Genomic DNA, 16598 nt, shown 5'->3' with positions numbered 1-16598 from the left:
TATTTCTTTTATTATCTATGTAATGATTTTAATTTTAATTTCTTCTATGTAAAGCACTTTGAATTACCACTGTGTATGAAATGTGCTATATAAATAAACTTGCCTTGCCTTGCCTACATTTTAATTTTAGGAGTGCTGATCTTTCCATTTTTTCTTGAAAATACTGCAATTTACATGGATCGACGCAACCTGATTAAGTAGAGCGCAATGATTTAATCTCTTAACTAAAGTTGTAAAACTCTTACAATTAGGGGTGGGCGATATGGCAAAAATATCATATCACGATTTTTTTCAGGAAAATCACGATTCACGATTTTATCACGATTCCTTTTCATGTTGGTTTTACTATTTTGCAAGTGACTGAGCATCACAGCCAAACTAATGTCCCTATTTTAAAAACAAAGCCTTAAGTAACAAAATATAAAATAAAAAAGAATGGCAGACATTTAGGCCAAAGTGGCGATGATAAAAAATATTTGTCATTGTCTTTGTTATTAAAAATTAAGAACAAAGATACACATACACAACTTAATATACAAATTAAATAAACAGTGCTTTATTTTTTTTAGCTAGGTGTATTTAACAGCATTGAAGAAAGTAATTAAATGAACAAATATGAAAATAAAACACAACATCGACTTCACTGTATAACTTTTACATTGATTCTTATTAAAGCTACTATTAAAGTTCTCAGTCAAGAGTGAGTGAGATGCTCTTTGTATTTTGTTGTTTTATTAACAGGGATAGTTCTCCCAAAAATGTAAATGATCTCAAGCCGCTTTAAACCAGAATAAGTCTCCCTCTTCTGTTGAAAATAAAAGTTATTTGGAGGAATGTGGGTAAACAAACAGTTGATGTACCACAGTGACTTCCATAATAGTTTTTTCCTACTATGGTAATCAATGGGGACCAGCAACCGCCCGGTTAGCCACACTCCTCAAAATATCTTCTTTTGTGTTCAGCACAATAAATAAATTAATACAGGTTTGGAACAACTTTAGAGAGTGAGTAAATAATGACAGAATTTTTATTTTTGGGTAACTGTCCCTTTAAGGACAAGCGGCAGCATGTTTACTATTAGGGCTACTGTCACTTTAAGATCTGCGCGCAACGAGTCTACACGCATTTGACAAGCAGATTTTTTTTCTTCATTTTTTCTATTGTTCTTTCACTTTAGACATAACCAACTTTGTTTATGTAAACCTTGTGTGTATTTGACAGTATTAGCGCAATAAGACTCGAAAGATAACTTAGTTCAGTAACGGGTGCTGTTAGACATGCTTTTAGTGCATGTGTGCGTCGGATGTTTGCGCTCAAAGCGCTCGTTAGAAAAGCGCATCAGCAGCGAATGACATGTTTAACTGGCAAGGCTTTAAAGCACATGCAAATAATACATTTTTATGAACTACAGTGTCCCGTTCCTCTGCATTTCATGTGGATTTACGTCGCGCTGTACAGTATGTTGAGACGGAGGCGCCAGAACTGCAAACTGATAAAATGGACGACCCTACGATATTTCTTCAAAAGCAGATCGTGGAGACATTTTAATCGTCCACGATCAAAAATCGTAATATCGCACACCCCTACTTAAAATTTTACAATGAATGAATAATGGTTTTTATAAATTGTAATAATCAACAAGCATGTCTAATCAATTTAATTCATAAAGCTGCAGTCGTAACTTTTGGTTAATGGTTAATTCTAGTGGTTAATATACAGAACTGCAAGCGTCTTGTGGAAGAACATTGTAGCCGGATCTACTTCTCTCTGTTTAAGTCTCAGACGAGTCACGCGGGTACAGGACCAGTCTAAAATAGTCCCAGTATAAACACTTATTATAGGTGTACCGTAGTGATTTGGGAAAAGACAAAAACACAGTTTGGAAAATGGATTCATGATGCTGCAGCTTTAACCATTTAACATATTTAAAAAAAAATGTTTTTTCAAGAAACCGTGTTGTCTTGAAAATGTGTAGTTCGTGAAACTGAGGGGCTCATTCAAACAGACACGCGGAACATGCAGATTTCAGGTTTCATTAGCAGTCTTTTTGTGATTCGATATTCAGACACTGGCGATTTGTTTAAGTGTACAGCAATACTTCTGATTTATTCACCCAAAATTTGCCAAATTCTCAGACAGTCCATGTTATATGATAAATTTCATAACTCGATTCCCAGATTCTCTCCATGTATTTCGCATCACAGAAATCACAGGGCCCTAAAAAAAAAAAAAAAACATTTATCGAAACGTGGAAGTGTGTGGACCTGAGTGTGCTAAACTTTGCTCACTGTAACAACTTTGGACAATGCTGTTTTCTATGCATCTGAAGATTACTTGATGTGGCGAAACACTTGTCGCACTGCGGGCATTTGTAGGGTTTCTCTCCGGTATGAACCCTCTCGTGGTCTTTCATGTGTCCTGAATGAGTGAAGCTCTTCCCACACGTCAGGCAGTGGAACAGATTCTCTCCAGTATGGATTCTTTCATGTGCTTTCAGGGATCCCGAAACTTTAAAACTCTTATCGCAGTACGAACACTTGTACGGTGATATTCCAGTATGAGTGTTTTGGTGTTGCTCCAAGTAGTTGGCTCTGCTGAAGGCCTTCCCACACTCAAAGCACACATGATCTTTCATACCGGTGTGAGTTTTGTAGTGGTCTTTTAAATTGTGGAACCACACAAAGCTCTTGTCACAGAAAGAGCAGGTGTAGGGGCGCTCATTCGCGTGGACTTTCAGGTGTCTCTTTAGCTGCGACGCGAAGAAAAAAGTCTGTTTGCACTGCTCACAGCTGAAGGGCCGTTCCCCGAAGTGATACAGCAGGTGTTTCTTGAGGAGCGCTGCCCCGGAGAAACTCTTGCCACACTGAGAGCAGTGGTGTAGCTTCTCTCCAGAGTGTAGTTTGGTGTGACTCATGAGGTTTCCTTGGTTTGTGAAGCTCTTCCCGCACTGCTGACAGGTGAACGGCTTCTCTCCGGTGTGAACTCTCAGATGACTCTTCAAATGGCCTTTTTGTATGAAACTCTTCCCACACTGCAGGCATTTGAACGGCTTCTCTGCGGTGTGAATCCTGACGTGATCGGTAAGGTGTCCTCTTTGAGTGAAGCTCTTGCCACACTGGTCACATCGGTAAGGCCGTTCTCCGGTGTGACATCTAATGTGATCCTTAAGGTGTCCGTTGTGACTGAAACTCTTATCACAGTAACGGCACACGAACGACTTCTCTCCGGTGTGAACCCTCATGTGATCACGGAGCTGTTTCTTACATGTGAAACTCTTTGCACACTCGTGGCATGTGAACGGCTTCTCTCCAGAGTGAATTCGGATGTGATCATTAAGGTTACCTTTATTTTCTCCACTTACGAAATGAGGTTCCTGATGCTGATGTTTCCACTCCCCTTCAGTCAGTTCTTCACTTTCCTCTTTCACCTCCACCAGGACTAAAATGGACATAGAAAAAAAGAAAAAAGAAAAAGAAAAAGGGGGACAAATTTAAACAACAGAAGTCAACATGTCACACATCTGGTCAATACTAGATATTCCTCGATACAGCTAAAATAACTGGAAGCGATTGACACTGAAAGCCTTGCAAATTAAAGATATAAAGAGGCTTAGCATGTAGGGCTGAACGATTAATTGCATTTGCGATAATATTGTGATATGATAAAACGCGTTTTGAGGTGGTCACGTGACAAGAGCGAAAGAGCGGAGAACTCGGCTGCATCAACTTTTCATGCTGTCCTTTAAGCAGCGCAATGGCCTCTGGCTCGACGGGACAGTCAGAAACTGACACAGCTGAGACTTTAATCTCGAAGAGGAACAGCACGTCGGTGGTGTGGAACTATTTTGGTTTAAATGGTGCGCAGCTTTCAGGTGGTGTGCAGAGCATGCCGTGCTCCCGTTGCTACTTCACGGGGTATCACTACAAACTTGTTTCAGCACTTAAAAAAAATACCACAAATCAATGTATGACAGTTGTACGACCAAAATGCAGAGCACCAGTGCGCCAGACAAGCCAAATTCCTCAAGACAGTGTCACTTCGTATGAACGTAATTCAAAACGGCACGGGGAAATCACTCGGGCAATAACCGAGTTCATAGCCAAAGATATGATGCCTCTCAGCACGGTGACCAAGCCTGGGTTCGTGGCATTGATAAATACGATTGATAAACGATACAGTATACCCTCCCGTACATACTTGAGTCAGACTGCCATACCGGAGCTGTACAAAAAGTGCAAAGAGACTTGCACTCGAGCAGTAAGATAATTATAATTTGAAATTATTATTTTCTTAAGACTGTAAATTTTGCATACAGTGTTTACAAAGTGCATGCCTTTATTTAAATTATTTAAATGCACAGTGGCAAAGCCACAGATGTTTCTGTAATGAGCAGTTCAATAAAAATGTCATTCATTTCAAGTCATACATGTTTTAATTTAATTCTAACAAATAGACCCAGCCTATGGGAAAGAACATTTTACACTAAATGTATCTAATATTGTGTTGGTCATATTTAAATCATTCATTATGTTTTGTTGGGGAATATTGGATTTTAAATTAGATTATTTTCCCAAATCGTTCTGCCTTATTAGCATGTGTTAAACGTGAGGCGGAAATAGTGCAGGGGATGCAGTTTCTTTCTAGGCTTTACGTGGGAAACTTTATTTTATGCTATTATGTGGCAAAGCTGCTTTGCAAAAGTAAAAATGTAAAATATATTAAAATTATAGATATCACAAAATAATATTATAATATAAATGCATTAACCTGATTTCTGTCGTCTTATTGAAGTGCGTATACATGGTGCATTACAGGAACGCGTTGTTTAAGGAATAGTTCACTTAATTTAAATTCTGTCATCATTTACTCACCCTCAAGTTGTTTCAAACTTGTATGAATTTCTTCTTTCTTTCACAACTGTTTGGTTACCTTACCGACATTCTTCAAAATATATTTTACAGATTTAACTTGGTTGAATAAGTGAACTATTCCTTTAATGTGGATTTAAGCACATCCAGACAGAGTGAGCGTTTTGCAGTAAGGGAGGAGGAAATATATCGGAAACGCAGACTCTTTCTTCACCAAAAAGAAGTATAAAAGTGCTCTTTTGCAGCAGAAGAATAATTGATGTCAAAATGTTGCATCTGTAATGAGAGGATAATATTTTAGCCGTATGTTTCCCGCTGGCATGTTGCAATACTCTTCTTCAGTTTTTAAATGCTTTGTTTATCGCAAACAACATAAATGAAATACTTATAATCAGATATGCAAATTATTATATTTTGACGTCGCTACCGGGAAATAACCTGATTTATTAATAAATGGGTTTGCATGCAAGTTATCAGCATACTAGCATACTAGTCATCCATCTTTTACAACCTTCTGTCTTTTTGGTGCCTTTGGTCAGATTTTGATCTTATAAAGGTCCAGAGATCTGAAAACTTTGAGGATATCATTAAATTTCGATACATCTGCCCTTTCCATGGGGGTGGGCGGATCGATCCTGAAGTATCAAATTAATTTTAATCAAACAACAAAAGATGCACTTTTTGTTGTAGGCATACAAACATTGCATTCTTTCAGCAGTTAGTTATAGGCCTAATATGAGCTCAAAGAAAAATATTATTAGTTTAACAATTGATTTATTTTAAGTTATATTGTGCTTTGTTGCTATAATGTCTGCTGGAATGTAAACAAAATGTTTATTGTAAAATAAATATTTTAGAATTGTAGTTTTGTAATAGATTTTTTCTTTGAAATGCCGGGCCTGAGCGTCTCGGACACGTGCCGGGCCTGAGAGTCTCGGACACGGGCATGGGCCTGAGCGTCTCGGACAGCGTCAAATTGACCCCACATTGAAAATGAATGGGAAAATAAAAAAAATTTACTTTCATTTTGTTTGTCAAAAAATAAATAATAAATTCAGTATAAATCTGAAAATTTCAGGTCCTAGAACATAAACACTAAGTGGAACGAACTTTCTAACACACACACACACACACACACACGTGTGACTGCAACAGAGCATTTTTATAGAAATTGGCAAATAAAATCAACAAAACTGCCATAAATCTGAAAAATGTCCATACATAAATGAAGCACTAATACTAGAGCACAAATGCAACATGGATCAAACACACACACACACACACACAGAGAAAGAGAGGGAAAAGCGCCGATAAAAGAAAGATGAAGGCAGCTAAACTTTTGCACTCGGAGAAAGTTTACTGTTACATGAAAGAGCTGCAGCAGTATTTTGAAAACATCCCAGTTAGCGTATAAAAGTGGCTGTCTGGGTCCTGCAAACAGCTCATTCTGTGAATCCCATGGCTCATTCCATGGCCAAAAGGTACAGTCTTGAGGAGACCCTGGATTTACTGGATCAAAGTGACAATGAAGGAGGCCCGGAGAACACGGACCCAGATAATCCTGAGGACTTTACTACTGATACAGAAGATGAAACCGAGATTCAAGAGCATTACCAGGAATCTGAAGAGGAGGATTATGAGGAGGAAGGCCATGCAGATGAAATCTGTGTGTCAAAATGGAAATAATATCTGGAATACTACTTCACCTCCACAGAGGCCAGGGAGAGCTTCAGCATCAAGGATCATGAAACTCACACCTGGACCGACAAGGTATTCCTGTTCTCGTGTCAAGGACATAAAGTCTGGGGTTTTTTTCAACGTCAATCCAGAACATCCTGATTGAGATGACAAATTTGGAAGGCGAGAGTGTATGGTGACAGCTGGAATGATGTAGATTGGACAGAGTTTGAAGCTTTTATTGGTTTGATCCTCCTTGCGGGTGTTTATCGCTCACGCAATGAGGCCTTGAGAAGTTTGTGGGATGCTTAAACTGGTCGTTCGATTTTTTAGGCTGTCATGACCATGAAGAAATTCACAATATTGTCCAGAATCATCCGATTTGACAACAAGGACACAAGAGCAGGTCGACGAGAGACTGACAGGCTGGCTGCAGTCCGTGACATCTGGAATCTGTGGGTTGAGCGTCTCCCTCTGATGTACAACCCTGGCCCAGACGTAACTGTAGATGAGTGCTTGATTCCATTCAGAGGAAGATGTGCTTTCAAGCAGTATATGCCCAGCAAACCTGCAAAGTACGGAATCAAGATCTGGGCTGCATGTGATTCCAGAACAAGTTATGCTTGGAATATGCAGGTGTACACAGGGAAGCCTCTAGATGGACAGTCTGAAAAAAATCAGGGTCTGCGCGTGGTCCTCGACTTGACCGCTGGTCTTCAGGGACCATTTGTGACCTGTGACCATTTTTTTACGTCACATGCCCTTGGCCAGGAGCTCCTAAAAAACAGCTGACAATGGTTGGGACAATAAGAAAAAACAAGCCTGAGCTTCCACCTGATCTTCTTTCAACAAAAGGTAGAGATCGCTTTTCTTCTGCCTTTACCTTCACTGACACACATTGTCAGTGGCAAAAATGTGTTACTGATGAGCACCTGCCACAAGGAGACCAAAGTAAGCGACAGGGAGGACAAGAAGCCTCAAGTCATCTTGGATTACAATCATTGCAAAGGAGGAGTTGACAACATTGACAAGGTATTTCCAAATTTTATATTTATATGCATTATTTGCTAAATTTATCATGCATTTCTATTGTCAGCGAATGTACTAATGTGTGTGTATTTATGTCTTCGTAATATTGCAGATGATTGCAACCTAAAGCTCCAAGAGAAAATCAGCTCGTTGCCCAATGGCTGTTTTCTCAGCCATGATTGGCCATCAATGCTTTTGTGGTGTGGAAAGAGATAAATCCTGCATGGGGAGAGGAAAGTGTTTCCAGAGAAGGCTCTTTCTTGAACAGCTTGGAAAAGCTCGGAAAAGCTCTGGTGAGCCCTCACGTGAAGAGCCGAAAACACCTGCCTCGTACACCAGCCTCAGTCAACTTACTGAGAAAAATGCAAGATCCTCCTTCAGACAGTGTCCAGGACCCTCCACCCAACCTCCATCCTCAAAAAGAAAGCGGTGTCAGGTGTGTCCACGGAGTCCAGATGGCACTGCACAAACTGCAAGAACATCTGCATTGCTCACACTGTCAACGTCTGCCAGATGTGCATGGATTTGTAAAAACGAATTAATGATACGCAGTATCATTCTCAATGTTTTGCATTGTCTTTCTCTTGTTTATTAGCCATGTGATTTATATACAAAAAGTTTGTTCAAAAGTATTGTTCTGTGTACCCTTCACTCCTGTTCATTGCAGTTTATTGGTGCTGTTGTTGTGTTTTATATTGTTGTTGTTTTTATCTTGTGCTAAAAAAATTAAATCTTTTGTGATAAATAATTTTCTGAAATAAATAGTATGTGATTACAGTCATGTCTTTTAGTGGTGATTCGTAACGTTTCTGCAAATTTATGTATAATAATTTGCAAAAGAATAAAATTCTAAATATATCAGACAACAACAACAAATTCTAAATGACAAAAATACTGATTTTTAATTTGTTGTTGAATGTTTAAATATATATTCACAAAATCAGTCCCTATGGACCTTTATTAGATATATGTGGTCATTGCACTTTGTTTCTTTAACTATAATTCCTAAAGTTTTTCTACAAACTTGCATTCTATTCTATCCCGAACACAGAGCAATGTCCAAAAACAATTTAGATTTAATTAAGATAAAAATGTAAGTGATTTTTTCATTAAAAAAATATATAGTTTTAAGAGAATTTATGGCGTAGTTAAGTAATTGTGCAGTAAATTGGTAAAAAACTACCAAATATACACAAAAACACAGCATAAATGTATAGTTGAGAAGTAAATAAAAAAATTATATATAGTTTGCCATGTAAAAAATGTATTTCCTTATGCAATCCCTCTGTAAAAGTCTGGGGTCTACCGGACCCGAAGGATACAAAACGTAAACTCTACTTGAGGAGTGATTAAGGGGAAAATTTTCATTACCACAACGTGTCCATGACTGGATTTGGGTTCTTTGAGATAGAAATGTAAAAAAAAAAGAAAGAAAGCTTCAGTGCCTGTTATACTATAAACATTTACAGTAAAGAAACATGTGGTATTTGGTTATCATTGGTAAATGCAATGACAATAATAAGAAATATAAATGTGTCCAAGACCAATTATCTCATCCTCCGCAACAATTTTCAGTCATTGTTTAAGTCCTCAAGGAACTAACATTTTCAAGGAATTTTGTTGGAAGGGACATAATTGACTGTGTCACTCAAGATGGCTACCAGGTAAGCAGTTCTTATTTTTTCTCTCCAGATAAAAGTTAAAATTTTGTTAGTCATAGTACCTACACGACTTTTTAGTTCTCATTACCAAAACATGAGTTTTTGAAGTTTTAAAAAACGTTGCCGTTTTAATTTTTTGATTACTATAGGCTATACCCCATTATGGTCTAAATATAAAAAGAGAGGGAAAGTTTCGCTAACCCTTATTTAGCTTCAATAGTTAGCAAGAATGTTTAAGGTCGCTCATCCTCCGCAACACCATTATCATTCACCGCAACAATTGAAGGCCTGTTTCGGTGGAGATACTCCATGTTTCGGTAATGAGAAACAAACTTATGAAGGAGGGACGTGCACTATAACTCTTGCTAATTTCAATATAACTTTATTTGCCTTAAAGGGGCTATGTGGAGTTCAGCGGCATCTAGCGGTGATGTTTCAGATTGCAACCAATACGTTTACAAGCGAGTGCTCGTGCGCATGCTTTCTTTTAAATTTATTATTATTATGTTGAGTTTGTGTTGGAGTCTGTGTTGTGCTGGTCGTTTCTTAGTATTAGCAGACTCTATGTCATAAAGTTTCAGTGTCATCGCTGTTGAGTGATATACGGTCTATGGTTGAGTGCAAAGTCAGTAGATGAGGCGAGACGGTATTAAAATACAGGGTTTCTGCAGGGTTTAGTCAATCAAATTTAAGACTTTTTAAGACCGTTTTATGACCATTATGATTTAAATTTATGACCTACACGAATTACGAAAAATAACTTTTATATTAGTCGATATAGATAATTATCACGATAAATGTCAAATCTTTATTTCTGTCAAGTTTAAAGGCATATTTTTGCTCCTATGTGAAAGTTGTAGAGCGGTAATTGTCGTTTTAGACTAGGCCTACTCTTTATTGTCAGAACATATCATGACAAACACTTGCCAAACAGGGGAACATTTCACAAATCTAAGGTAAAACATTCAAACATTTGACATTAGGTCCTTAACAAAATAAATATCTTTGTTGGAAAACTAATTTCTCAGTTTCTGCATGTGCTAATGGGGGTCAAGTCTTGAAACAGGTTTGTGTTGACTTTGATATCTTCATGAAATGTATGAAAAACAGTAGCCTAAATAGTAAATACATTATTAAATACTGTAATTATATTCCATTAGTCCTTTAATACATTGTCTACAATAATAATATAATACAATTCAGTATATCCCACATGGTGCAGTTAATATTAATAGGTTAACGTTACAGTAAATCCATGGTAAATAATGGGAATGTGTAGACGGAGAAGCTTCTGACTGTATCGTTGCGCATTTAACATTATGCCGCCAGCGCATTTTCGGGGGGAAAATGCAACCAATGAATGAACGAGCATATGAATTTAAGACGTGGCTAAATGTAATTTATGACCTTGTACGGAAAATCCGGACGTTTTTATGACTTTTTATGGCCTAAAATTCTTATTATTAAATTTATGACATTTTATGACTTTTTATGACTCCGCGGAAACCCTGAAAATAAAACAGTAGTGCAAGTACAATGCAATAGGCTATCACTTGCAAAGCAAACATCCACAAGCAAATGAAAGGCGCTTTCCGAAGTTGGCCACTCTAGCAATTCGTTATCTCTGTATTCCCGGGACATCTGTGCCATCGGAGACCCAGACTAACCCTACATCATGATTCATTGTAGACATGTTACAAAAAAAAAAAAAAAAAAAAAAGAACTAGACAAGCTGTGGATTGAAGTAGGCCTGCTATTTTTATTTGACGAAAAAACGTAGACTGATGGGGAAAAAAAAATGTTTTTTCAAAGCTTCATCCTGATTCGGTGTTTTCTTGTCATCTCTATTTGTTAATTATTTAAGTTTAAAAAAATATATAATAATTTATATAAATATTTAGTGTAGGCCTTTTTTAGTTTTTTTTATATATATTATTTCATTCTGTTTTTCTCTGTTGTCACTGTCAGAAATGCTGCGTGATCATTGGATGTGGATCCAGGTTCTGCAGTTGGTCTGTTCTGCTGCTGTTTGCACGTTACAATAAACCCGTGATCATTTTTAACTGGTCACAGACACTCGTTAATTTTATTTTTATTTAATGCCAATTCAATATTATAATCTGATCAGTTAACGGTTAATAATCGGATAACGAGCGGCGGTTGTCGGTCGGGAAAATTAACCGAAATGAGCATCCCTAAGTGCTTCCACAAAAATCAGTATGAATGCAGTATAGGCCACCTACTATAAATGTAATATTATTTAATATTTTTACTGTGAAACAATGTATTTATGTATTTTTTACGAAATGTTACATTCAAGATGGCTATTGTGTATTTTTTTATTTGTTACAGGCAAGCATCAGTTGAAAAGAAAAGGGCATCAGTGAAAGACTGCAAAGCATAGGGAAAAAATATACAGCAATCCAGTGTTACTTGAGGAGTACAGAAGAAAGAAGAGAGAGGTCAGGGCCAGGGGATAATAGGGAATATAACTATATTTTAACTAACTATATTAATATTAACTATAAAATATAACTTTGATTCATTGTTTTGACCAACACTTGCACTCCCACACAGACACGCGCACAGAAACATAAGTACACACACACAGGCTGACAATTGTACAGTATTATATTGTACACACACTCTTTCACACACATGCATGTGTGTGTGCGCGTGCTTACACACGCACGCACACACAAACACACGGACCATTCCTAATGAACAATTGTGTGCAATTTTGGTCATAGTGGTCCAAAGTTTGTATTTATGTCAGTGCTTACTGACATACATTTCCCCTTTCATTCATTTTTCCAGGTATCGGAAACGTAAAGAAAAAGGTAATATTAAGACTACTCAGGACCTCACAAGTAGACAGCAGGAAATTATTCTCAGAAAAAGGTTGTGTGGTTGAATGTCAGAACCCAAGTGTGTTAGCTAAACTAAAATCTTTTTACAAGAGCACATGATGCAGTTACATTAAATGTTTCTCAGGACCACATGTACGGTCCAGGAGTATGTTACATTGAAAAAGTTCTCATGAACACATGAATATGTATGATATACTAGAATGAAATTTATACTAATGGTTGTATATTTGTTAGTACTACAGTGTAGGCTACATGAACATGATGATAATGGTTATAGTAAATTCAGACCTTAATCTTATAGGTGCAAAAAGAAAATTGTCTTCAAGGGCATTAAAAAAATTCTGATGCTAGACACCTTCTAATTCTGGATTTCGTGAGAATCACCCCAGCGTCTCGGACACGGGCCGGGCTAGGGCCTGGCCGTCTCGGACACGAACTGTGACTTAAACCTATCGACCAGCTCACTTAGCACGGCGTTCGTGGCTCGACTTTTCCAAAGATGGCTCCTGCCTGTATACGCGACTTGTTCTTCCTTTATAAAGTATCTTCTTATTAAACTGTCTGTACACTTACAAAGTTCTCAATGCTTCGGTTAGCATGTAGGGACCCTCATTATGCTAGTGTTAGTGTGAGGCTATTTTGAGCCTTGTTAGTGGTATTAACTAGCGATTTCTTTTTACTTATTCGATGCCCCATATACTAGCGTTATAAGCTAATCAGTTTTTAGAGATGAGACTCTTTACATTCAAGGATCATAAACACATACCAGAGAACGATCGACTCGGTCATGTGTTAATTACCCCTAGGTTCATTTTTCGCCGGAATCCTTTAACAAAACACTGAACCAAAAGTAACTGAAAAGAAGTTTTACAACATTTGTTCAGTAATATTTATGTGCATTTTGTTTATATAAAAAAAAAAAAAGTAGTAGTAGTACTGGGAAAGGGAGAAATAATGTTTTGTTACTATATTATTGTTTTATTCTATTATTATTTTTATATTATTATTCTGTGTTTATGTTCTTAATCTTTTATTATTACTATTCTCCAGTAATAAGTTGGTGCAAAGTTCATGTTTGCAAATTCAGCTTAGTACAGTCATAAAAATATTTTTTTATTTGACTTAAAATGTATCCTGGGTTTTAACATGCACTACACATGATTAATTAAAGGCACATTAAGAGCACAAATCACAAAATATTTTAGTGGTCATGAAAATGCTCCCAAATAAATTGAGGTCGCACAGATTAAATTTCGAGCCTTGCTTTTAAAAGCAAAAAGTATCAGTATCGATATTGGCGATACTGGCCCAGTATTCACTTGGTACCGGGCCATACCCAATTTTACAGTATTGCCAGAACGCGCAGAATTTAACTTTTTTTTTTGGAAATATTGCAGTACTTATTATAAATTATTTATCAGTGCATGTCAATCAATTTTTTTTAAAAAAAATCATGTGCCTCATATTCTTTCATCAAAATAACTTCCCGTTGTGCAACATCTCTTTTTTTTATGTAGTGTTGGCACAAGGTCGGGACTACATTTTTTCTAATTCGACAAGTCGTTTTGGTAACAAAATCAGGTCCTCCTTCGAAATCGGGTCTCTGTTAGGACCCCAAACAATCCCATTAGCTCAAAATATTTTTAATAGGTATGATAAATTCGGTTTGAACAAAGTTATAATGACCATTAATGTCTGCATAAGTTAACTTACATACCAGCGTAACATAAAGATACCCAATTAGCCTGATAGTTTAGCTTATATGTGACACTGGATCACAAAACCAGTCACTGGATCACAAAACCAGTCACATGTTGCACAGGTCTGTTTGTGGCAATAGCCAACAATACATCGTATGGGTCAAAATTATAGCCTAGATTTTTATTTTATGCCAAAAAAAAGCATTCGGATATTAAGTAAAGATCATGTTCCATGAAGATATTTTGTAAATGTCCTACTGTAAATATATAAAACATTTATTTTTGTGAGTGGATGCAGCACAATCGCCAACATAAATAGACAACTTTAAAGGAGATTTTCTCAATGTTTAGATTTTTTTTGCACCCTCGGATTCCAGATTTTCAAAAAGTTGTATCTCGGGCAAATATTGTCCTATCCTAATAAACAATATATCAACGAAAAGCTTATTTATTCAGCTTTCATATGTATAAATCGCAATTTCAAAACATGTACCCATGTGACTGGTTTTGTGATTATACATCCTTTTGCACTTACCTCTACATGTATGCAGTCATATTTAAAGTACGTATTAAATGTCCAAATATTTCAATATAATATAATATAATTATCAAGTGTTCCTGAAGATCTTGGTTAGCTGGTCCAGGTGTGGGCTATTTAATAAGGGGTGGAGCTGAACTTTGCAAGTAAGTTAGCCTAGCTCTCCAGCACAAGTAACGCCCCAGACCTGAGATTATTTAACAACAGCACCGCAGATCTTCTTCCTACAGCCGAGAAATGTAAAGAAGCGTGTGATGATTTGATGAAAACAGACACCAACCTCTTTGTCCATCAGTATCTTCATCTTTAACGCTGCATTGTTCTGGATCACTCATGTCCACAATCTCTACTTTAATATACTCCATCATTACAATATTGTCACACATGTTTGAGTTGTTAAACCCGGAGTTCTCCCCGCTCATTTTAAGTCTTCTTCAAGTTTAACACGATGCGAATCGCTGCATTATTGAAACGTCTCGATCCAAACCTGATCAAAACTCGCTTCCTCTACTCTTCTTCTTCTTCTTCTTTTGAATTTAATGGCGGTTGGAAACGCAGCGTTGGCGCATTTCCGCCCCTACTGGGACGGAGTGTGAAGCGTTAATGTAGAAGGAAAGAAAAAAGAGGGGGGAAAACTTCTAAATTCTTAATAGAAAAATGTTCGTTAGGTATTCTTATAATGCTGTGGTCACTCTTAAATTATTGCTCAGTAAAACAATATATGTTAATAATTTTAACCATTTTATTACAGAAAGATAGGCTACAACATATGCACTGAGTTTTCTTTATTATAATCAAAACATTTTAGAAGAACATGTTAGACTGTTTCTAGCAATCCTAATTAATGTTTACCAATTTTAAAAACCGGTTGATTCAAATATGTGTGTCCAATACCGTATATGGAGTCGTGAAATTACCGTGTCATCCCTTATTTTCCCACAAACTTATCTCACATTCAGACTACTTGTTAATTTCATATAAATTGATTCCCTTTCCTTACTCTGTCCACAACTTTTGCCATATACTCTTAATTATATTTTTGATTAACCCCTTCATTTGATTTGTTTCAGAGTGAAGAGCAACACTGTGTAACACGGTGTAACACCTCGGTCGGTTCACACAGAAAATGCTGCTTTTCACAGGACAGCTGTACTGTAATATATATATATATATATATATATATATATATATATATATATATATATATATATATATATATTATAATACAAGTTAAAACAATATTAGAATAATAATATAAATCAGCCCTATACTCGCAGCCCTATATATGCATAATAAAATAAAACATAAAAAAAAGAGATTATATATTTCATCTGGTTACTACCTTCATGTCCTCTTGTGACCATTTCCAACATCAGAAAAGCATGAACATGCAAATGTATTCGTAAACGTTGAAATATTAAGTTAAAATCTGAGCGTTCGACTGACAAAAACAGTTTGGGAACCTTTGGTCTGAGGCCCCGTTTACACAAAGGGAAGACGCAGATATTTCTCTGCGTTTTGGCCTGTCATTTACACGAAACCCCCGTTTTTATCACAGAAAACGATTATTTCTAAAAACTCCAGCTAAAGTGGAGATTTCTGAAAACGCCGGTTATGTGTTGCCGTGTCAACTGGGAGAAATGGGGTTTTAGGTTCTCTCTTGTCGATTCTGAGGATTCTGATTGGCTTGCATGGCTTTATCCTTCTCCCTACACTACCGCCCATAGGTTTGGCATAGTTTGCTCGACAGCGTATTTATGCGGGTTGTGTGCACGATGTTATTATTGAAAACGGAGGGGGGGAAATATTCGTTTCTCTAAATGCATGAACACAAATTTGGCTATGTGTAAATGTGGCCTAAATGTATGGAATTATTTTTGTGCCGATAAAAATGAACGTAACTTTTTAAGAAACTGATAAAAATATCAATTGAAACTGAAAAAGAATAAATCGCGGGCACATTTTTTGACTTCGTTTTTAATACACTGCATGTTTTGCTAACTATTTCTCATATTTCTTTCGCTGATCTAAACTTACAAATGCGCTTCCAGAGTTTTCATTTACGCTTCTGAAGTTTTAGTTTACGCTCCCTGAGTTTTCGTTCGCAGTTCTGACACATAGCTCTCGTGGGGGCGGGGCTAGTAGCAGTGTGTTCTCATTGCCTACTGAGTTTTTGATTGACAGCTTCTTGACCTGAAAGTGAAGATGTCAGTGTTGTGTTTACATGTGTGTGCGTCTGAAAGCGCATATAGCTA

At 36.9% G+C, this 16598-nt stretch overlaps 1 protein-coding gene across 1 annotated transcript; it reads right to left on the bottom strand.

Annotated features, from left to right (window-relative positions):
* Positions 1–1175: 1175 nt before the first annotated feature.
* Positions 1176–14922, bottom strand: LOC306998787 (uncharacterized protein). The gene is made up of 3 exons (XM_079613128.1): positions 14624–14922; positions 2335–3438; positions 1176–2217 (listed from the first exon to the last, which is right to left on the bottom strand). Exons 1-3 carry the CDS (start codon positions 14763–14765, stop codon positions 2132–2134), a joined length of 1332 nt encoding a protein of 443 aa, XP_079469254.1. The 5' UTR covers positions 14766–14922; the 3' UTR covers positions 1176–2131.
* Between the last annotated feature and the right edge of the window lie 1676 nt (positions 14923–16598).

Source organism: Phoxinus phoxinus, assembly GCF_949152265.1.
Source record: "Phoxinus phoxinus genome assembly, chromosome: 5".
NCBI lineage: Eukaryota > Metazoa > Chordata > Actinopteri > Cypriniformes > Leuciscidae > Phoxinus > Phoxinus phoxinus.
The sequence above is the reverse complement of the archived record's forward strand: the minus strand, read 5'-3'. Positions and strand labels throughout refer to the sequence as shown.

Bases quoted from the DNA above. Each gene is read 5' to 3' on its own strand.
- LOC306998787 (XM_079613128.1), bottom strand. From the start codon at position 14,765: ATGAGCGGGGAGAACTCCGGGTTTAACAACTCAAACATGTGTGACAAT. The intron at 3,439-14,623 runs GTTGGTGTCTGT...TGTCCATTTTAG, and splicing joins AGATACTGATGGACAAAGAG to TCCTGGTGGAGGTGAAAGAG. The intron at 2,218-2,334 runs GTAATCTTCAGA...TTTTTTTTTTAG, and splicing joins CAAGTGTTTCGCCACATCAA to GGCCCTGTGATTTCTGTGAT.